Source organism: Misgurnus anguillicaudatus, chromosome 11 (assembly GCF_027580225.2).
Source record: "Misgurnus anguillicaudatus chromosome 11, ASM2758022v2, whole genome shotgun sequence".
In the NCBI taxonomy this organism is placed as follows: Eukaryota; Metazoa; Chordata; class Actinopteri; order Cypriniformes; family Cobitidae; genus Misgurnus; species Misgurnus anguillicaudatus.
In genome coordinates, this window is record NC_073347.2 from 30,774,683 (window position 1) to 30,798,607 (window position 23,925).

Below are 23,925 nucleotides of genomic sequence, written 5' to 3' on the forward strand. Positions count from 1 at the left end.
AAATTAAAAGACTAAGGAGGCTTTGGTAAGATTTGCTTTAATCTTTTATTAGACTCCAAAGACTACAACGGAGGAGGAATTTAAAGAAAGGGGAACTAATATTCTTCAGAAATACCACCTTTGTCCACAGTGTGGCGCACTTTCAAGCTATAAAACAACTGAAAATCAGACTGGGATATTTTCTGTAAACATCAGTGATGGGTTACAGAACAAGTTACTCTTTGAACATTTAAAAAAAGTTGTCATGTAAATTTCTGCATACAAAAACAATACTGCTTAAAGAAGAGATGGATATTCTTTCCACAATAAACAAATTGAAATGAAAAAAATTCAGTTTAACATGGAATGACACAGTATTCAGGTACATTATATCTCTCACTACAAGGAAAATGGTTAATGTATGTGAACAGCACATTTAGCTTTACTAAAAAAATATTTAAGACTAGACTGATGCTTCCCACTTATAACAAATAACAAGTGGAACAATAAAAGACCTGGTAAAACCTGTGACATAATATGCCCGTCATCTGCTTTTTGATGCCATTAACAATAGCTGCTTTGGGTGCTATCTTCAAAATCCATCTTCAATGCCCATCTTCTGAATTACAAGTCAATGCTTTTAGAAATTTGAAAAAAAAATGACACTATCATCTTGCCTGAGTCAAACTCAGCAAAGTTCAAGGGCGGAACCAGAAAAACCTGGCACTTAAATGTCCCATAAAATATATATTACAGTGATAAATTAGATTCTCCCGAGTCTCATGACCCAATGAGGGTCACAGGAAATGTCTCTGTAACATTTCTTCTAGACTCCTTGCAGCTGGGATTGCGGTCCCAGATGGGGAAACGTGGACATCCACACGACAGCACGAGGGGCTTTGGAGTTCGCATTTGAACCAGAACTGCTTTTGCTCCTATTGATGTTATCTGAGCAGTACGTCTTCATCCGGTACACGTTGGCTTTGCTCTCGCAGCAGCCTATGGAACTCAGCAAAATGTAAGCGTCTTTCCTGAACGCCCTGGTGAAGATGGCATAGAGGAAAGGATTGGCACAGGAGTTGATGGGGTAGAAGAGCACCAGCAAGATCTTGGAGTTGGTCACAGTGATGAGTGGAACCTTAAAGGCTGCTGAGATGGCGAAAAACGAGATCGGTGCCATGCACAGAAAATCGGTGAAGATGAGCACGGCCATGCGCTTGGCGATCTTGGTGTCCGCGGCCCGACCGGGGAACTCTGGGTTACGGATTGCGGAGTAAATGCATATGTAGCAGCCGCAAATCACCAGAAACGCTCCGACGTTAAAAAGAAGCAGGAGGATGACGTAGGCCTGGGATAAGGGAGTCTCGATGTCCATTGGCAAACACATGCTCACTTTGCTGTAACTGCTTACACCCATCAGAGGAAACAGAGCCATGGCTAGACACAGCAGCCAGCCGACAACCATTATAGCAGAAGCGTGACTCAGCCCCAAACGTCGCTCCAGCCTCAGAGCGTGAGTGATGGTATGCCAGCGCTCCACGGTAATGGTGGACAGCGTGTAGATGGACAACTCGCCTCCGAACACAGAGAGGAACCCGGCGATGCCGCAACCCACTCCCGTCTGCCACTCGATAGCGTGCTGACTGTAGTGTCCGCGGGTCCTGAGGTCCACGGCGGCGATCATGAGAAGATACACGCCGATGCAGAGGTCGGCGAAGGCCAGGTGACACATGAGGAATCTCGGGACGCTCAGCTTGCAACGACTTGTAAATATCACAAGCAATACGATCAGGTTACCGACAATAGCCAAGACATTGATGAACCAAATAGCAACCCTCAAGAAGCTGAAACCTGCGATGTCTTCGCACGGGTTAAAGGCATCCGCCTCAGGACTGCAAAGTAGGGCCGGTCGGCGCTGACACAAGTCTAGCTCTGGATAATTAAAGTCTAGACTTCCAAAGGTTTCCTCGGCTGATATGGATCCAGCGATGTCGGATGAAAGCGGAAAGTCCACCATAACAAACCCGTCAGAGACGGTGTCAGTCAAACTCCTGGAAAACAAAGATGTGTGAAGTTATTATTGTGAAAAATCTTTGATGGTGCTAGTTCAATAATTAAGAATTGGCTTTCTTGTCATTCAGATGGGGTTGGAATTTGAATTAAATTGGCCAGAATATTCAGAAGTGGAATGTAATTTGGAAGGACAGTAAGAAAAATTACCTGAATAGAAATTCAACACAGACACAAACTTTATACGTAACATACAGCATCAAAAAATGTTCTAAGCAGTTTTTTTAGATAACTTATAAAGATAAACAGTTTAACATCTTATTAAATTTTTTTAACATATCAATCCACAATTTAAATGTGTATGAGAAAATTTTATTAGATCTAATAACATAATTTCATATAATTAGAATAATTATTAAAATTTTGTAAACATATATATAAAAACAATAAATACACACACATTCATGTATGTATTTAAGAAACATTTACATGTGTATATATATTTATTTATATTTTTATATATTCTATATAATATATAAATTAAAAACAATTATATATAAAATTATATATATATATATTATATGATTACGATCCAAAGCAACAGTTTATAGTATATAGCACAGTTTGTTTTTTTAGAGTGATATATATATATATATATGAAGAGTTTGATTCCAAAACTTTTCAGTAAAATTTCTGTAAAAACTTCTACCAAGAAATTTCTGTTACAAACTTTCACATAGCATCTTTAGGTTATAGAAACATAAAAAATTCAAATCCATAACTTGATTTTCAAAGATTTATTATAAAAACTAATTATTTTTTCCACAAAATTCAATAAATCTATTGAATCAATATATAAATGTGCATTCATCTTTGCCATTTTATATTCATTTAGTTGAGTAGTGGTATACACTGATTAAAAAAATAAACATTAATGGCATTAATCAAAACACTTACTTTGTTATATTAATGACACTGTCATTGCTGCGGTTATACTTGACGTCGTCGCTTAACGTTTTTCACAGCGATCAGCTGTAAAATGTTTTGGTTCTGCTCGATTTTCGTTGACTTTGAGTAAAATAATGGAAAGTTATTCATAAGATCCTCTGGGGTCAATGTGTTAACATGACAGAAGCTTGATGCTGTCGGGAGAACAAGCGGTCGTCTCCTGAGTGCCTCTCGCGTAAATTATTAGATGTTGATGGCTTACATTTCTTTCCTGTCACAGAAAACCATCACAGGTTTATCAATTCCATTAAAGTATTATTTTATTTTTGTTTGTTTGTTGATTACGAAGTACAAAGTAGATGAGGAAAACTACGATTCTGTGTACTCAATGCGCCGCCATTGTTTGCTTACTTTGCGTGGAATGGTGCGCTGTAATTTGTGGAGCGGATTTATTGCATTCTGTAGAAAAGGAGGGAGTGCCGTTTATCACATTTTGGGAAAAAAGGGGAGAAAAGATGACAGAATAACACGGCGGATAATGGATTTTGCGTAAAATTAAGAATTTACTTATAAATACTGACCTGATATAATACTGATTTTGTCAGTAACTCATTTAAAAAAAATGGCGTTTATCGCGTTTTGGAACCAAACTCTTCATATATATATATATATATATATATATATATATATATATATATATATATATATATATGTATGTATGTATGTATGTATGTATGTATGTATGTATGTATGTATGTATGTATGTATGTATGTATGTATGTATGTATGTATACAAAAATACAGAAAAAAACACTTTTAAACATTTTAAAAGTAATCTGAATTACCATTTTAAATTGTATTTGTGTATCCTGTTTTCAACCTCAATTCAAACTCAGAAGGTAGTTATTATAGTTTATAATATATGGTTTTAAATCTGGATATTTTTATTACCCTCTGAAGGCCTTTATTAACTCACTGAAGCCATGTGGATTACTTCTGTAAAGAATGGGTGGACTTTATTAGGCTTTAAAATTTGTAGCACCGTTTACCACCATTATAAAGCTTGGAAGAGCCCGGACCTTTTATAGTATAACTTCAATTGGGTTGTCTTAACTCTTTCCCCGCCATTGGCCAGTTATCTCGTCAATTACAAGGAAAAACTTCCCTGTCAATGACGAGATTTTACGACAATCCATATTTCTGCTTTTATCCACTACGTGGTGCTCTTTCCCAAATTATTAAACACTGAAGCATCCGCGGATTCAAAAATAGTAAAAACTCTTAGTTTTAAAAATAAAGAACTAAAATTGAATGAAAACCTTGATCTTACCTTGCTGAAAAATCGTGGTCTCCACAATGTGATGATCCATTTCTCAAGGCAGCAATAGCAGAACTCTCCCTGTAAGCGGATGACAAAGAAGAGAAAGGCATGATTTCCTTTAGAGGACTTCAAGGGATTTTATTGAAACCACTTCAGGTAAATTATATTGATGCTCCATGGCTAAGTTTAATAGTCAAAAATAGCTCTTATAAGAACCCTTCTGACAATCTCATTAACATTAAAGGTTTTGATGACGTCTACTCAAAAAGAACAACCTTCCTATTCAAACGGACTTAATAAATTAGTAAATTTGGCTTTATTGAGTGACATAAATAGATTGCAGTGATTTATATGTAGCTTCACCTGTTGGAGTCCCAGCTGAGCAGTGCACAGCAGTGGCTTGGATAGGTCAGGTGAGCTTCTTTCAGGCTGTTCAATCCTTTTAGTGAAGGCAATCTCTTTAAAGCAAACGCTGAACGAGCCATCAGAATCATTACATCCTCTAAGCCATAAGAGGGAAGAGACTCCAACGACGTGGATGAAACATCACTGGTGAATAATACAGAGAAAATGCATGGGAGAATAGGTTATGTGTGAAAATATTAGAGCATTGCTCTTTCAGACAAAACGGTATAAAAAATGAAACCTAGCTGTAACTGGGGTGGTCCGTTTAAATAGTGCACCTTTGCACCTAAAGAGTGAATATTTGTACATTAAAGATACATATTGGTACCAAAGGTATACATATCTGTACCTAAATGGTACATTTTACACTGAAAAAAATGATTCATTCAATTTAATCCATTTTTTTAAGGTAAGTGGCTGCAATCAATTTATCTAAACTACATTTAAACAAAAAAGATTAGTAAAGTAAAATAAATTATAAAGATTTTTTTTAAATGTAGCTTAAATAAATTGATTGCAACCACCCACCCCAAAAAACTGCCCAAATTCAATGAATATTTTTTTTCAGTGTAGGAGCTTTTTAAAAGGTACTGCCCCAGTGACAACTATTTTGACCTTTTCTTTCTGAAAGACCACTTACTTGCTTAAACATGTTTCTTGATATTAGTCTGTATACTAATCCATAAAAATAGTTTGTTATTCTATGATAAACAAGTTTAACATTTTTAAATGCATCCAACACCTTGAACCGATGTTTATGTGAAAAAAATGATTCATTGAATTTAATAAATTTGTTTTTGAGGTGAGTGGTTGCAATCAATTTATTTAAGCTACATTTAAACAAAAGTTTTATATTTTATTTTACTTTACTAATCTTTTTTGTTTAAATGTAGCTTGAGTGTGTTGATTGCAACCACTTACCTTGAAATTTTTTATTGAATTCAATGAATCATTTTTTTCAGTGTGAGAGATAAGGATTTTGGGTTCACCATTCAGTAAAATATCCAAAAACGTGGTTGATAAAACCTGTAAATATAAACTGACATTCAGTGGAAGTTGGACCTAATAATAATACTACAACTATGACGCCTCCCAAAAAGTCTACTTTTACATAGTCAGCATATTTCCAACTTTAAAGTGTACATATTAGGGATGCACCGATAGGATTTGTTTGGGCCGATACCGATGCCGATTTAAACAGACAACTTCTGGCCGATACCGATGCCGATACCGATATTAAACACTTGTATACAATACTATACTTGGTCTATTAGCTAGTTTATTTCTGCATCAAATTATTTTTACTGAACATGGATTGGATCTAATTAACATTCAACTGACCAACATAATAAGAGAGGCACAAATTAAGCTAAAACAAATATAATATGACAACCTTCAAAGGTGGTTTTTGCTATTCAGCATTTATTTGATAAACAACATTAACTCATTTTTTACATATAATGGATTTCTTTATGCAGTTAATTATTAAACAATCGGTATCAGCCTTTCTCGTGCTATTGCCGATATGCCGATGGTTTCAAATTCATCAAAAATCGGCCGATAAATATCGGCGGCCGATACATCGGTGCATCACTAGTACATATAATGCAAAATCCACTTTTACATGTGTACATAAATGTGCGTTGGCAGTGTGTGAACACAGCTACCCTATAATGAAAAAAATCCACCCACTCCTTTTATAACCCCCATTAAACCAAAGCAGTCACATTAGACATGCGGTTTTTAATGTGACATCACACTGATAAAGCCCTGCCCACATTCACTGACTGACAGTCCTGAATTAGGGCTGTCACGATTATGAAATTTGGTAGACGGTTAATTGTCTAATAAATTGTGATGATGACGACGATTAATTGCCTGTTTTAGGGCTTTGGCGATTATGATGATTAATAGTCTTTTTTATTGCTTTGACATTTAATTCTCATACATGTTTTTGTTTGTTCATGAAATAATTTTCACACATTGTTGCGATTATTTAAATTAAATCTTTTGCAAAGTTTACCTGACAGTAAATAGTAATACACATAACACACGTTTAAAAGGTAATTATTTAATGAAAATATCTTTAAAAAACAAAAAATTCTTCATAAGAAATAATAAAGTGTCTGTAAAATAACTCAAAATAAAAATGCAATAAAAAACTGTCTATACAAGAACATGGATAGTGCAGATTAAGGGGTGGTATTATTATAATAAGAGCTCCTTATGACATCATAAGGAGAGCCAAATTTTAACTACCTATTTTTTCATGTGCTTGTAAAGAATGGTTTACCAAAACTAAGTTATTGGGTTGATCTTTTTCACATTTTCTAGGTTGATAGAAGCACTGGGGACCCAATCATAGCACTTAAACATGGAAAGAGTTAGATTTTCAAACAGAGGGATTTTGGACATGCTATAATAAATGATCTGCAGGGTATTTTGAACTTCATAGACACATTCTGGGCACAGCTGAGATTTATGCTACATCTTGTAAAATAGGCATAATAGGTGTCTTTTAATGCAAATCTCCTTTAGATTTTCTCATCAAGTGGCAATCTTCCAATCTCTCTGAACACTTGGAAGTTTAAACTTCAAATCCTGAACGACCTTTGCCAAGATGGTGACGAGCTTCAAAAACGCTTTTGTTGGCGTCATCGACATCCATGTTTTATCCAGTCTATGATCGTAATCTACCTTTATCAGGCTTTGGGTTACTGCATTCAGTTAAAGTTACTTGTAAAACAACCAATTGAGGTTTATAGGTTCTACAGAATTACAGTACTTACAGTACAGTTGGACCAAAGGCTATTTTGAAAGCGTCTTCATGGATGATTCGTAGATCTTTGTTGTTCTTTAACACCCTGCAAAACAAACATTTTGTCTCGATAATTCTCTTGCTAAAGTGGACACCAAATTGATAGGATGATTATAAATAGAGTAATAAAGTCTGATAATATTTACAGCCTGTCTATTTTCGTTCCATTGAAAGCATGACTCTCAATTTCTCTAAATCCGTTGTTAAAGAGATTCCTGTGAAAGGAAAAGTTCATTAGCTGCTTATCACTGCTATTATACAGTACAGTAAGTACAAAATAGACAGGAAAAAAACTTTGAGCAAACATAACACTGATAATGCACATAGTTTTGCCTGACTATTTGTGATTACAAATTGAACAATCTTGTTTACATACAGATAGAGAGATTGAAGGTTATGTATTGGGTAAATTTTGGCAGACAAAGCAAATATAGATTAACAGCTTTATCATCTAGAAAAAATGACCATAACAGAGCTGTATTGGAGAGGACTTCACATTTTTCTTATGTCCTGATTTCTTTAGAATAGAAATCAGTATTCACGTCAGTATTGTATTTTGAAACTTATTTCATAGTTTATAATAAGTTTATTTTAGCATTAAACAATATTTGTAATTTGAATGTTTAGGCGTTCACTGCAAAAAATTACATTCTTACACTGCAAAAAATGATTATCAAGATAAAAGTTTCTTAGTATTTTTTTCTTGTTTTCAGTAAAAATATCTAAAAATTCTTGAATTGGGATGCTTTTTCTTGGTGAGCAAAACGACATAAGAAAATAAGTCTAGTTTAAGACCAAAAATATCAAATTTAAGTGATTTTGTGCATAAAACAAGCAAAAAAATCTGCCAAAAGGGTAAGCAATTTTTTCTTGAATTGGCAGATTTTTTTGCTTGTTTTATGCACAAAATCACTTAAATTTGATATTTTTGGTCTAAAAACTAGACTTATTTTCTTGGGTAATTTTGCTCATCAAGAAAAAGCATCTTAATTTAAGAATTTTTAGATGTTTTTACTGAAAACAAGACAAAAATACTAAGACAATCTTTCAGTGTCGGCGCCACGAGCGGGCCCTAGGGGGCATTGCCCGGCCATTTGAGTCACTGTGCCCCCTTACTTCTCAAAATAACAATGAACTTAATAATTAAAAAAATGTGCTGCAAATACATTTGGTTATACAATGAATACTGAATAAAATTCGGAGTATAATTAATAAAAAATAATAATTAAAATACTAACCCACAATGTTTAAGAATGTGGGGCTTGTAGTGCAGACCGTGCTGAACTCTGGGTAATGTAGTCGAGGAGCGCTGTGTTCGCATGTGCGTTGTTAATAGTGATACACAGAAGGAAATACGAGCTGTTTTCATGTTTATCTCAAGTTTATTTGCAAGTTTTGCCCTGCCACCCGGGTGTTCAGATGATGTAAACCTGATAAGAAAGCGATGGAGACTGTTTCGTTGGAAATAAAAAAAAATGTGCTTCGGAACCACATTGTCTGCTCATCACTGCGTGTAAACCATAGGTGTAAACAAACCCGAGTGAACTGTTACAACTACCGTCACGATAGCCGAGGCGGATGATAAAAGGTAACAAATGCTAACATAGTCAGCCAGTTACATACACGCAGCCACTACATTTGAACAACACAAATTCTTAAAGGTATCCCCAGTGTTTTGTCTGCACTGAAAGTTACTGTCACATTCGGGGGCTCAATCGCCAACTCATATTCTGTCTAAATAATGGATACTTGTAAGTCTTGGCATTTGAGCAAGACGAAGAAATTTCACGACAAATAAAAGGACCTTCTTAAAAAGTTTTAAAAAGTCCTCTCGTCGCCTGCAGCTCTTCTGAAGGTAAAACGCATTAATTCTGGTGTTAGATATGTCAGTAACATTGTTTTCTTTTGCTGTTATTTGGTTGTGTACTGGTCTTTATGATTTGCGTGAGTTATCCAGTCTTGCACTTTAACGTCATTATAAGTTATGGTTTTACTATAGTGAGGGATTTATTTGCGACAACAACTTGGCTGGCTGTATCAATCCTGCTAATTTCACGGCTAGTTGCTATATGAGTAAATATATAGACATAACATTTTGATTTGATGTCTTTTATTAGCTTATTTTTAAGAAATGCAAACCTTCTGGCAAAACGTTTCCAGACGCGTTAAAACAAGTTAAAAGTCAAAAGAGGAACATTCGGTTTAATCATTGTAAATACAATCTCATATACGTTATTAATTATGCATATTTATTCTGTATTAATTCGTTGGTATTAAACTGTCCCTGTTAACGTGACTCGCTCGCACTCGCAGTACCCGGGTGAGGCTGTGTTTCAGGCGGTTGTTCAAGGAATAAAATACCTTTGAATGTTGCGACTGGCCAGTGGCCAATCAGTACCAAGCATTTTACAGTGCCATGTAGTAATAATAATAATAAAATAATAAGATGAACCAGGTGCCCCACCAGTAAAATAGGAGGCCCCCTCATTCTGTATTCTCTGGCGCCGACACTGCAATCTTTTCTTGAAAATCATTTTTTGCAGTGTACTTTTTTTGCAGTGTACTTAGTATTTTTGTCTTGTTTTTAATCTTGTAAATATAAAAAAATCTTAAATCAAAAACGCATTTTCTTGATGAACAAAATTATCTAATATAATAAGTCTATTTTTTAGACAAAAAATATTACATTTAAGTGAATTTGTGCATAAAACAAGCAAAATAAAAAATAAAACTTCTTATATCAAGATGTATCTTCTAGATAAGCAAAATGACCTAAGAAAAAAAGTCTACTTTTTAGACAAAAAATATAAAATTTAAGTGAATTTGTGCATAAAACAAATATATGTTCTTGATAAGCAAAATGACCTAGGAAAATAAGTCTATTTTTTAGACAAACAATATAAAATTTAAGTGAATTTGTGCATAAAACAAGCAACAACAAAAAAAAAATTATCTGCCAATGTAAGCACATTTTTCTTGAATTTTTCATCAATTAAGTGTTTAACAAAAAATTAGCTTACCCCATTGGCAGATTTTTTTGCTTGTTTAAATCACATATTCACTTAAATTTGGGATCTTTTGTCCAAAAACTAGACCCATTTTCCTATGTTATTTTGCTCATCAAGAAAATGCATCTCCATCCAAGAATCTCTAGATATCTGTACTAAAAACAAGACAAATACCAGGTAAAAAAAAGTAATTTTTTGCAGTCTATTTTTGCTGACTTATAAGATTTTACTATAATGCGAAATACAGACATTGTTGTGTATTCACTTGTCATTCCGATGAAAGCGTTCGGTGGGATTGAACGAAGGTGGAGATTATCACAAATATCCCTGAAAAAGACAGTCACATTAGTATTTTAAACAACACCACAAAAAAAAACTTTCAATAACTGTCTGTATGTCACCATCTTATACAAATGTACACTTCATAGATGGTGTACATGTCTTTGAAGGTGTGTGAATACAGTATTTCATAACCCATTTCATAAGAAATGGTAGCAAGCTCAAAATATAGTTGCACTTTTTTATCCGTCATGCAATCTCACTCACCACATCTTTCAACCAGATCAATGAAATAGCAGCCGCAGGGTAAACTCACAGTATGAAATGGGACTCCAGGGAGAAGATGGAGGTCAGGTCAGGGAACACAGTTATGCCTGTGTTGGAAATGCTCCTGGGAAAATGAAAAGCAGCGGGACTTAAAAAAGAAAACGAAACCGACAAAACACAATCTCTACACTTCAATCGTATTTCTTTCATGGTTTAAACTTATTTATTGGGTCCAGAACACATATTAATAGGATTGTGAAGTATCTCATAAGTCTAAAATCAGCCTTTTTACAACTGAGTGATGTCATTCTTGATGTCTCCAAATGGTGGCCAGAGGAAATTTTGTTAAACATAAACTAAAAACCAGTAACTTTGAGAGAGAAAGTGACATTTTTAAACTTGAAAACTTAAAGGGCACCTATTATGCAAAATTAACTTTTACAATGTGTTTGGATATAATGTGTGTTGGCAGTGTGTGAACACAACCACCCTACGATGAAACAAATCCACCTGCTCCTTGTTTTTAAATTGATTGGCTACAAGTGTGTTTTGGTACTCTGGCCGACTCCCTTTTCCAAAGAGTTTCTCAAAAATCGTGCACCCTGCCTTTAAACCACTCTCTTACTAATCTCAAAGCTTGCAGTACCATTGTTTGCCAGTAGATGCTTCCCACACTGCAAAAAATGAATTTCAAGAAAGTATTTTTTGTCTTGTTTTCAGTAAAAATTTCTAAAAATTCTTAAATTAAGATGCTTTTTCATGATTAGCAAAATAACCCAAGAAAATAAGTCTAGTTTTTAGACCAGAAATATCAAATTTAAGTGATTTTGTGCACAAAACAAGCAAAAAAATCTGCCAATGGAGTAAGCCAATTTTCTTGAATTTTTCTTGAATTTTGTGTTTAAGAAAAATGTGGCAGATTTTTTAGCTTGATTTATGCACAAAATCATTTTTGCTCATCAAAATTAGATTTTTTTATATTTTTACTGAAAGCAAGACAAAAATACTAAGAATTTTTTTCTTGAAAATCATTTGTTGCAGTGCAACACTGCAAAAAAATGACTTTCTTACTTAGTATTTTTATCTTGTTTTCAGTAAAGATATCTAAAAAATTCTTAAATTAAGATGTATTTTCTTGATGAGCAAAATGACCTAGGATAATAAGTCTAGTTTTTAGACAAAAAATATAAAATTTACAATTTAAGCGAATTTGTGCTCAAAACAAGCCAAAAAAAATCTGCCAATGGAATAAGAAAAATATTCTTGAATTAAGTGTTTATGAAAAAAGTAAACTTATTTCAAGAAAATTTTGCTTGTTTTAAGCACTGATTTACTTGAAGTTTGTGTTTTTTGTCTAAAAACTAGACTTATTTTGCTAATTAAGAAAATACATCTCTTATTTAAGAATTTTTAGATATTTTTACTGAAAACAAGACAAAAATACTAAGTAAGAAAGTCATTTTTTCCAGTGAACATGAAACAACTCCTATTCAAATTGACATTTCCCATGATACCCAAAAGCTCAAATTATAAGTCATTATTATAACCTTACTATTGTGAACTGTGGTAAGGTAAAGAGTTACTTTATATGCCCAATACCAAATGTTTGTTCATTTTGAACCAAAGTAAGTTACAGATTGCAGCGATTGAGCAATACTTCAAATAACAAAAAGTATAGTCAAGTATAGTCATATTATTGTCTATAGAAACTATTTGTATTTTTTTTTTCACTTCAACAACTGTCATCATTTATATTTACAATACAAAAATATCATAAAAGTAGATGAAAATAGTCTGCTTACAGATATCTCAGCTTAGGCAGGTGATTGAACGCGCGCTGATGGATGTGAATCAGGCTCCGTGTGTTTTGAATTGAGCTGTGACATAAATTCTCATATAAGAAATTGCAAACAATTACTGTGAAAAGAATGTGTAGGGTAAACATCTGTTCTGGTCTGTTATAACTGGCGTTCATATAAGACAATCAAGCCAGGCAATTATCCCTGAATTGTTGTTTTAATTCATGAGTGGGTCCTTACATCTCAGAGACATTCAGAAGGTTGTTAAAGGCTTCCTTCTCTATGGTTTCCACCGAGATGCTCTGGGCGATTTCACTGAAATCACAAATAAAGAGATCAATAAGTCTTTTCACCACTACACCATTTTCTGCATAAATGCCTTCTTAAAGTCAACACTTGCAACCTGTTTCAATTATCTGCCATTTTTGAAGTGAAATAGAGGGTTGGAATTGATTTTATACTTCTGTAAAAGAGTGAACGTTGAAAATGGCCCGTCTGTTACAGAATAACACCAACCCGATTGTGAGATTGCATTTGATTGTGAAGAATGAATCCCAGCTCCATGTAACATTTTTGAATGATGAGAGAGCAAAACATTATGAAGAATAATGCAAAACAATGATCCAGTACCATAATATTTTCCAAATAAGTATGTCTTTATGGGACATACTGTACATTAATGTTCAAGAGAACATAAAGCTATGACAGAATTTTAAAGTTGTCAAAATATTACCAAAAAGCTAAATTCCCATCATTATATCTTTTAATACATAATTTGGGTTTTTGCACATTATATTTCAAGTTTTATATTGTGTTCCTGTATTGAAGGTTTGTAATTTAGATTTAGGTTTATGAACATTTTACTTACAGTTACTTTACACTCAAAAAAATGAACTTTCGCCTTTGTCCGTTTTACTTAATCCTTTCATATTGTGATTACTTAAAAAAAATTAATTTAACAACGTGAACTTAATTTAATTGAGTTTATTCAACAAAAAGGCGTGTCTTGTCAGCTTTACTTAAAAATTATTTGTTCAGCCAACATAACAGTGTTGTGTAAAATTAACAGATTAATAAAACCAATACAGACTGGCATCTCATTGGCTAATGATGTTGCAGTGTATTATGGGTAATTGTTGTTGTTCTGCCACCCTCTTGCAGAAGTGTAGCACCATTAGATAGGTACCTGTCTGTACCTATCTGAGGCTAACTATGAGTGAATTAACTTGTTCTGATATATTATTAGAACAAAAACAAACAAATTAATGATTTGAAATGTAACATTTCATTTCAAATATATTTGTGATGTACTTGATAAGTTATAATTAAGAGGCTTATATGATTAGTTGTATTAAGCAGCTGCACTATGATTGATTGATTGATTGATTGATTGATTGATTGATTGATTCAGTGTTAAGGAGTTATTAGATAAAAGGGGTGGAGTTTATAAAATGGCATTATTCAAATTTTTTGTCATCATTAATACATTTTTTATGTACAATCAACTCAACTGTTGTTTGTTAAGTTTACTTAATATTCTTTTGTTAAATGAACTTAATTATTGTTCGTTGAGTTTACTTAACAAATTATGTGGAACCTGTTGACAAAATATTTTTAAGTAAATCCAACATTTCATTTTTTTGAGAGTAGTTAATATAGGCTTATATCAAAAGCATACTGTATGATGAAATATTATAATATAGCCTAGCCTGAATAATCAAAAACATATTTGTTGAAAAAAAGAAACTTCTTTAAACCAATGACACCAAAATTCAGCTCCAAGAGAGAAATTAAGTGCAGTGCTTTTTTTAGTGTGATATTAAAACTGTCATTTGTGATTTACCGCTTCTTTTAAAGCTTGCTTTTAATGTCAAAGAATAATCTGTGCAAGTGTTCAGACTGTTCCTCCTAACTTGGATATTTTGAGTTTTTTAAAGAGATTCATGGAAAACCAGCAAAACTTTGCGTTTTTATAAACGGGAAGAAACATCAAAAATTTTCTTCATCCATCACATGATGTGAAGATGAGCCTGTTGGATCGGTGGGTCATGTGGATACATTCATGCTAAACATCTACTCACATTCTTTTAACTCCTTTCAGGCCATCGAAGCTGCGACTGCTGATGGTTTTCAGTGAGATGTAGTTCAAGGCTCTGAAATGAAGATTTAAAGAATTAATTATTACAGGGAACTGTGCCTGCTGTAAAAAACTCACTTTTTACAGTTCAAGTGGGTTAGGACATTGCTATTCAAATACTGGGATGAAGTCAAAAACAGCCCAACCCTGAGTCGACTCTGGTTCATCCGTTAATGTAGTCCAGACAATATTTTTTACCCGTTTTATTGTCCATTAAATAAAATGACTCATAAAAACTGTCCTCTGAAGTGTTTCACTATTTAAAATGATGTATCCATGCACATTAGTACTGGCCTGAATTTATGTTAATATTTTTCTTTAGTGCATGACTAAGAAATACAAATATAGAATTGCTATTAACTGTATTATGAGAAATCCATTAGATTTGATCTCTGCGTCCAGATCCAAGACTCCATGCTTTAAAAAAAAAAAATCACTTCATTTTTAAAGCTAACAGCAAGACAATCTCCTGAACTCCAAACTGAATGACAGAATGGGAAAGAAAGGTGATTTAAGCTATTTCGAGTGTGGCATGGTTGTTGGTGCCAGACGTCCCGGTCTGAGTATTTCATAGTATCTGCTCAGTTACTGGAATTTTCATGCACAACCATTTCTAGGGTTTAAAAAGAATGGTGTGAAAAGGGAAAAACATCCAGTATGCGTCAGTCATGTGGGCGAAAATGCCTTGTTTAAGCTAGAGGTCAGAGGAGAATGGGCCGACTGATTCAAGCTGATAAAAGAGCAACTTTGACTGAAATAACCACTCGTTACAACCGAGGTATGCAGCAAAGCATTTGTGAAGCCACAACACGCACAACCTTGACACGGATGGGCTACAACAGCAGAAGACCCCACCTGGTACCACTCATCTCCACTACAAATAGGAAAAAGAACCCCTTTCGAAGTGTCTGCAGCAGGCACGTATTTTGACATGATGCGTGATGCACATATGTTCACATGACGCACCGAACAAATTTTTTGACATGACGAGCCACACACATGACGGTCTAAATACATGTTTTGATGAGCTTTGCATTCCAGCTCCCCCTATATTTTTCATCCTAATTTTTGTTATGTTCTGGGGTCTCATCGCCATTCCCACGCAAAGGTTTTGATCTATAAAAAACAAATCAGACGGGAGAATGGACTTGCAGGGTGAGATCTGAGGATGATTCATGTATGCACACTTGCTTTTAAAGGGACCACTGCTTTATTTTTTAAGTATTAATATTTTTATATGCCATTTATGGCCTTTGTGCGTAAGTAGACCTTTAGTAAGGATCCTATGAATAGTTTTACAAATGAGACCCCAGGCTGTAATGCTATAACTAAATGTTCAATAAAGAAAAAAAACCCCACAACATCTCTTTCTTCTGTATGTGCAATCATGCAGCAGAATGATGGTAAAGCTGAGGTAAAGATACAAGTCCTAAAAATATGATGTCACTTAAATCCTCAACATGTTGTGAGGTCTTTTATCATCAAACTGCACAACCTTTATTACTTTAAGAGCATATTTAAAATATAATTTACAACCACAACAAACAACTGAGACATCCCCGCTGTAAATCAAATCAAGATAGCATCATTTACATTTATGTATTTGGCAGACACTTTTATCCAAAGCGAGTATTTCCTGGAAACGTGAACACATGACCTTGGTTTTGCTTGCTCTACATTGTAAAAAAATACAAATTCAAAATGTTCTCCCAACAAAAATAATAAAGTAACTTGAAAAAGGTTTTTTGGTAAAACTCATTAGTAAAAGCATGAACTAACAATGAACAATATAGTTTTTCAGCATTTAGTTATTGTCAATACAGTTACTCATGTTAGTTCATGATGCATTAACTAATTAAATTAACAGTTGTAATGTTTCATCTTAAAAATACATTGGTAAATGAAGAAATTAAGAAGCACAATGGTCCAATTCACGATTTTACATTTCCTTTGGTGTGTGAGTTTGTATTAGTACATGTTAACGATATGCAAATGCAAAAGGTACAAACCCCAAAGTAAACAATGAAGTGAGTCATCATCTCCAATGTAAATCTCTTTTCTTGGACTGCAACAAACACACGGATTGTAGGCAACAGTTTACTTCCTGGGATTGGTGATGTAGTAAAGAACGAAATTATCATAACTCCTCCCGCTTCGGACACACAGCCTGTAATTTAACTCCTGTTAGCATTGCATTGTGAGCGAATCTTTCAAACATGGTACGGAGCGTCACATTTCCTGACATCAGAGGTATTCAGGCCAATCACAAAGTACAGGTTAGCTGGCCAATCAGGGACAGTTTTTTACAAAATCTGCGCGTTTCAGGAAGACGCGGAGCGGAGTGCCTAAAACCCCCTTAGCTGTTATAAAATGCACTGTAACCCCACTGCTTTGCGGGGCTTATTGCTTTTATAAAACGGTTACTTCATATGCATAGCCGGATTTCATGAAAAAAAAGTTGTAATGTAGTACAAATATTACTTTTCCGCCAAACAAAGTAGTTCCTCAGAATCAAGTGTGTCTGCAACAGAGCGTAGTTCTCAAGCAACACAGATGCAGCAAAGACACAATGAAAATATGATTTAAGACTGTGGTGTTTATGTTTATAAATCAACATTCATCTAATTTATACATTAACATTTATATTGTGCTGTTGTATATAACTTTTGAAGAGATGATTAAATATGCAGGGAAGCATGCTTAAACTGGGTGGCAACTTAAAAAAAAACACTGACGGGAAAAGAGTTTAATTTAGTGCCTTCCAGAAAAATTTTCTTCTTTAAATAAACATAAAACATATCACATGAAAAAACAGACCCTCCGCTTTAAACAAAAAGTTTCATCCTACCTTCATTTGTTCTCTTATCACCTCTCAAATTTTCATCTAAAAGCTGAGATAATTCCATTTTTGTGAAGAACTTTTGAAAGAGATATGAATTTAAGGTAGAAACTCCTCAGGGAACGTTTTTTCTTTACAAGATGACACAACAATATTTATTGACATTTATCTGGATATCACTATTAATTGTGCAAATGTAGACAAATTAAAATATGATTGAAGAATGTGGTGTTTATTTTCATAAATCAGTACGCATCAACAGCGGCGCAGTGATACTTATGTAATGCGGTCTTAACCGTGGGGTTACCGGGGTATTTTATCACGGCTTAGAGCGCGTTTCAACCAATCAGAATGAAGAACCAGAACGAGCCGTTTTATAATAATGTGTTTTTAACCATAGATCACGCGAACACATTGTATTATACCAAAATACACAAAATAACTTTTTTAGCAATGAAATAGGTGCTCTTTAACTTGAAATAAGATTAATAAATAGTGTAGAAGTATTGTTCATTTTCACTGATAGTTTAGCTAATGCGTTAACTACAATCTGAAAAATGTTGGGTTGTTTAAACCAATAGTTGGGTCAAATATGGACAAGACCAACCCAACAGTTGGTAGTTCCAACCCAAAATTGAGTAACAACAACCCAGAATAAGGTTATTTAAAACCCAACCGTTAGGTTTGTCCATATTGGACCCTACCATGGGCTGAAACAACAAAGGATTTTTTTTTAGAGTGTAATTGTTAAAGGTCACGTTCTTTCTGATCCCATTTTTCAAACTTTAGTTAGTGTGTATTGTTGCTATAATAGCATATATAATAGCTGTAAAATGATAAAGCTCAAAGTTCACTGCCAGACGATATATTTTCTTTAAAAGAATTCACCTTTCAAAGCCTACAGCGAATGGCTGGTTTGGACTACAGCCCTCTACTGCCTGCTTTAATGACGTCAGTAGAAATTTTTTTTGACTAAACTCCGCCCACAGGAATACGTCAGTCGCCAGCTAAGCTAACGGCAAGCTAAGCTATTGGCAAGCTAAGCTAACGGCAAGCTAAGCTGCTAACGAATCACAACACACTAAACAAACTACACAATCAGAACTCAATATGTATTTCTGAAGGAGGGACTTCATAGAACAAGGAAAACATCAGCACGTTTTGAGGACAGTGAAAATAAGTACATTGTGTGAAAAATACCACTTTTTTACACGTGAAACATGTTATATGGTGCACTGTAAACAAAATCAAAGCTTCAAAAACACAGAAAGACCGGGACCTTAACAAATAAGCTTATTGTAAGTGTTAACAGTTTTTTAGTAGGTAGAGTAAATGTATTATTTTGTGTTTACTACTAAATACGATTACTCCTTAACATGTTGCGACATGTCCAAACAATTTTAAAAACAGGTTTGAAAGTTTCCATCATGACTTTAAATTTAACCGTTTGATAAGCCTCAAGGAAGTTTACGTCAACAAACATTTCCACCCTGAGACAGAACAGATAAAAGCTCATCCAGCAAGGTCCAAAAAATCAAACAGGCACACAATGACCTCTGTCACAGATTTTTCTGTCACTTCAAGTCCTCATGAAACCGATCTGAGTTTTGTATATATAAATGTATTTTAGCTTTGAGGACATATATGTTACTAAAAGAAATAAACTGTATAGCACGCACACACATTGAAACGCTGACTTACTTTAATATTTTAAACAACAATCTATTTCTAGCACGCAACAAAGTAATTACATCACATTATGTGTCACACACGTTTCATCTGACAGTTTGGCTAATTGTTACTTTGTCTTGATGAGAAGGTCACCATGCTCTGAGTTTGTAATTGTGTAGCTCAGCTTGATTCATCTCTTGTATTGCAGGTGTAATGATGTAAGAGTAGACCACCCTCTCTTCTCCTGTTAGCAGGTTTGAGTAAAGGCTGTGAAGTTACCTCCCCTCCTCTGTGCTGAGCTCACACGGATTATCAAAATAAAGTTTTGTAAGCTACAATACATGGGACATCTGGGCATGTAGCTCCAGATATCCCTGTCATCCTCAAACGCACTGATTTTGTACAAAACTCATCGTATTGAAAAGCGCTGTGTCACTGATTGGCCAGCTAATCTGTACGTTGTGATTGGCCTGAATACCTCTGACGTCAGCTAAAAATGTGACGCTCCTTACCATGTTTGAAAGATTCGCTCACAATGTAATGCCAACAGGAGTTAACTTACAGGCTGTGAGTCCAAAGCGGGAGGAATTATGATAATGTCGTTCTTCTCTACATCACCAATCGCAGGAAGTAAACTGTTGACTACAATCCGTGTGCTTGTTGTAGTCAAAAAAAAAAAAAGATTTACGTTGGAGACGATAACTCGCGTCATCGTTACTTTGGGGTTTGTACCTTTTGCATATCGTTAACATGTACTAATACACACTTACACACATAAGAAAATGTTAAATCATGAATCGGACCATAACAGCTCTTTAACATTTGAAATCATCCAAAAGCAATGAGACATTACAGTAAAGTAGGAAGATGTTAGTAATTAAGTTCAGAATGTGTTTTTATATTTTTAAGGCCGTTACTTATTTATCTGATGCCCTTGATTGCATTAAACTCTTATCAGGATTCAAGGTTTCACAAAGTAACAGAGGAAGAAGCTGATTTTAGGAGTTCAAGGACAACAGCAAAGCTCTTAACATTCGAATAAGAAGGCAGTCAGAGTCAGTCAGACGTTCATTTTTTGGCAAACTACTTGACCTGTCTATTACGGATAGGTTTGTCGCATGTCAATAACTCCTTGACTGCTTTTTTAGCAACAGCAGACGTGTCAGGCGTAAGCAGGACTATAATGAGAAGCCGATTTCATATCACGACTGTTCTTTGGCAGGGCTAAGAGCTTTAGTCACAATACAACTAACAGGTCTACTGTATTAGTGTGTCCCGAGCCAAAGAAAACCAGCAGGTTGTGATAATCATACTAGCTGAAGCTCTACTGGTGCACAATATTCGGGCAGTGACGATCATTCTGAAGATGGCTGTTTATTTCTGTCTTATCCCTATTAATAACGTTGATATATAATAATGATCATCATGTTACTTCTAAAAATGATAGGATGCTGACATAAAGCAATGTGCCAATGTGTTTTAAAGGGCTTACAACGTGTTAATAAAAGTGCTTGTGAAATTTGGTGAATTGATTAACCTTGCACATTTTGCATTAGTCAGATTCAAACTGAGTCTTAATGCTCTAAATCACTGCATAAATCCATAAATAATCAACTGCAATGTACAGCATTTCTTCACTCTAAAAATGGCTGGGTTATGTTTGACCCATAATAGGTAAATATTGAACATATTCTGGGTTAGAAATTGACCCAATGCTGGGTTATTTTAAACCCAACTGCTGGGTTATTATACCCCATGGTTGCATAACAACAACCCAACATCGGGTCATTTTTAACCCAGCACGTGTTCTGTCCAATATTTACCCATTATGGGTCAAAAATAACCCAGCCATTTTTAGAGTGTTGTAGCAAATGTGTCTATAAAATTGTGTCTATAACGGAGTATATATGAGTAATTTAGCCTGTATAGAAATTATATGTTAAAGTTAAAAATCCCAAACACAAAAAAGTTTATTGTATGCATGTGATGAAAGTATTAATATACATTAAAACAAATTTTAGCATGGGCAGTTTTAAAGGCTTCTATTGTAAATATTAAATGGGTAACATTGTAGATAACGGAGATGATTAAAAGGGATATGTGTTTAGGCTAAGAATATGTTTGGGTTGGTTATTGATGAAACGAGACTGGATAAAAAAGTGTCACAGATAAGCAAATCTGTTATCTTGTTTGGATTGCTGTTGTTATAATGTTGTATTGTTCTTCAAGGGTTTTCAGAGATGGACAGAAGGACTATGAGTTTAGAGGAACCAAACTTATGAATGGAAAAGGATGGAAATAACTTTCTGAATTACACATTTTAAGAAACTGTGATTAGCAGATGCTCAAATAATTTGTAAATACAGCTATTGAACATTCAGGATCAAATATTAGAAGTGTCATTTTTATCACATTGTACTAGCGAACATTATATGGAGAATAAGTTGATTTGGCAAGTTAAAGGGATAATCACCCCAAAAATAAAATTTTTCTCATCCTAATGTTGATCTAAACCTGTATGAATTTCTTTTATCTGATAAACACAAAATAAGATATTTTGATAAATGATGGTAAGCACACAGATTATTGTAACCATTGACTTCCATAGTAGGAAAACAAATATTATGAAAGTATTGTGATTAATGATGAAGAAAATATTTTAATAAATGATGGTACTGTAAGCACACAATTGACGTTACCCATTGAATTCCATCGTATTTGTTTTTCCTACTATGGAAGTCAATGGTATCATCATTTATCAAAATATCTTCTTTTGTGTTTATCAAAAAAAAAAAAAAAAAAGAAATTCATACAGATTTAGAACAACACGAGGATGAGAAAATGATGACAGAATTTTCATTTTTGGCTGAACTATCCCTTTAAGTTACTTGGGTGCACCAGCTGTGAAGGGTAATAATAAACGCGTCCACGGACATGCTATTCAGAAGATGTGTTATCACAGTGAAACATTGCCAGCTGTTTCTAAGTAGTATAAAAATAAAACTTTATTTTCAGACCTTTTAAGATTGTGCTAACATTATTATGATGTGTTAGTACATAAACTTTAGCATTTATTTCAGTAAATAAGTTTAAGTACACCAGGGAGTTTGTAATATGGATTCAGAATCTTTGATATGAATCACACTTCACATTACAATGTTCAATGTACAGTGTTAATAAATAGGTGTACTAATGAACATAATGTACTGTACTTCATCTTTAATTAAATATAATTGTGCGGCTCCTGTAGAGACTGAGTTTAGTTTTCATTATTATCAGTGAAAGGTGTGATTTCATGTCTACCAAGCTTTTCCACTGGTGCTTACAGCTCATTAAACACACACAGACTGTACAGCACAACATGTTGTCGAAAAATACTGACTGAGCCACAGTTTCTGATTTATAAAAGAACATTAATACGAAGTCAAATGAAAGTCAAATAACTTGCCTCAATGTAACATTTATGTAAAAACACTTTTGCTGAGATCCCAATAAAAAGTTTTGGTTGCATGGGTAAAATATAGACAAACAAAAGCAGAATTGTTCAGCATTCTTTGTGTAAATTATAAACTTCATATTAATTGTATATATGCATTAACTGTAGGCTATACGTGTTGACTATATATAACACTTTTAAACAAGGTGTTTATGCAACTTACACTACTGGAGAAAACTACTGCATGCTATTGTAATATTACGCAATTGGACTTTTTGCTCAAAATCTTAGTTACTAACATTGTCTCCTATATGTGTAACATAAACTGTGATGTAAAGAGAATGATCACACGAGGCACAAGTGTGCGCAATTACGCGGAGAGCTTTGAAGCCTAACAGTCTGCTATATAACAGCAATACTTGTTGAATCACTTAAATAATACAGGTGATATATAAGTAGTAAGTTTATCTTACAGTCTGCTAAGAGTCTTGGTCTTGCCCGTCTCTGTGGCACTGTTGCAGGTGATACTCTTCTGTGAACAACGACAGATATCCGGACACACGAAACAAACTCCGCCGCAGAAAGGCATGGAGAGAGCAAAAACGAGCAGCAGATGAGAGCTCCACATTGTCTCGTGCTCCGTCTGTGTCGCGCTCTTTAAACTTTTAAATCTTCTTCTACCTCTCCACTGGTTTTAGTCTGGAGAGCGCGCGGAAAATAAACGTGTTTTACATTTTTATTAGTTTATTAACGTTACCATGTAGCACCTCTAATGCTGCTAATGTGCGAAAGAGCGTAAAGATAAACCGCTGTGGTGTAGCGGAGATACTTCACTTTACATTTTGAGTCAAACCACAAAAAAAACCTGGATGCGCATCATAAACTAAAGAAATAGTCTGAGAGTGCGCGAGCGCGCCCACAAATCCACCCAGTAGGCTACGCACACACACGGTGCTTACTCTTTAAAGCATGACGTATCATGTATATTTTTGATAGACAGATACACAG

At 34.4% G+C, this 23,925-nt stretch overlaps 1 protein-coding gene across 1 annotated transcript; it reads right to left on the bottom strand.

Annotated features, from left to right (window-relative positions):
- Window positions 1-21: 21 nt before the first annotated feature.
- Window positions 22-23,848, bottom strand: lhcgr (luteinizing hormone/choriogonadotropin receptor). Its single transcript, XM_055170383.2, has 11 exons — window positions 23,391-23,848; window positions 14,916-14,987; window positions 13,075-13,149; window positions 12,838-12,912; window positions 11,085-11,159; window positions 10,739-10,816; window positions 7,628-7,696; window positions 7,453-7,527; window positions 4,622-4,807; window positions 4,268-4,336; window positions 22-2,030 (listed from the first exon to the last, which is right to left on the bottom strand). The coding sequence occupies exons 1-11, from the start codon at window positions 23,543-23,545 to the stop codon at window positions 806-808; spliced, it is 2,154 nt and encodes a 717-aa protein (XP_055026358.1). The 5' UTR covers window positions 23,546-23,848; the 3' UTR covers window positions 22-805.
- Between the last annotated feature and the right edge of the window lie 77 nt (window positions 23,849-23,925).

Bases quoted from the DNA above. Each gene is read 5' to 3' on its own strand.
- lhcgr (XM_055170383.2), bottom strand. From the start codon at position 23,545: ATGTGGAGCTCTCATCTGCTGCTCGTTTTTGCTCTCTCCATGCCTTTC. The intron at 10,817-11,084 runs GTGAGTTTACCC...TGTCTTTTTCAG, and splicing joins CTGGAGTCCCATTTCATACT to GGATATTTGTGATAATCTCC. The intron at 7,697-10,738 runs GTCTGTATTTCG...TTCCTTTCACAG, and splicing joins ACAAGTGAATACACAACAAT to GAATCTCTTTAACAACGGAT.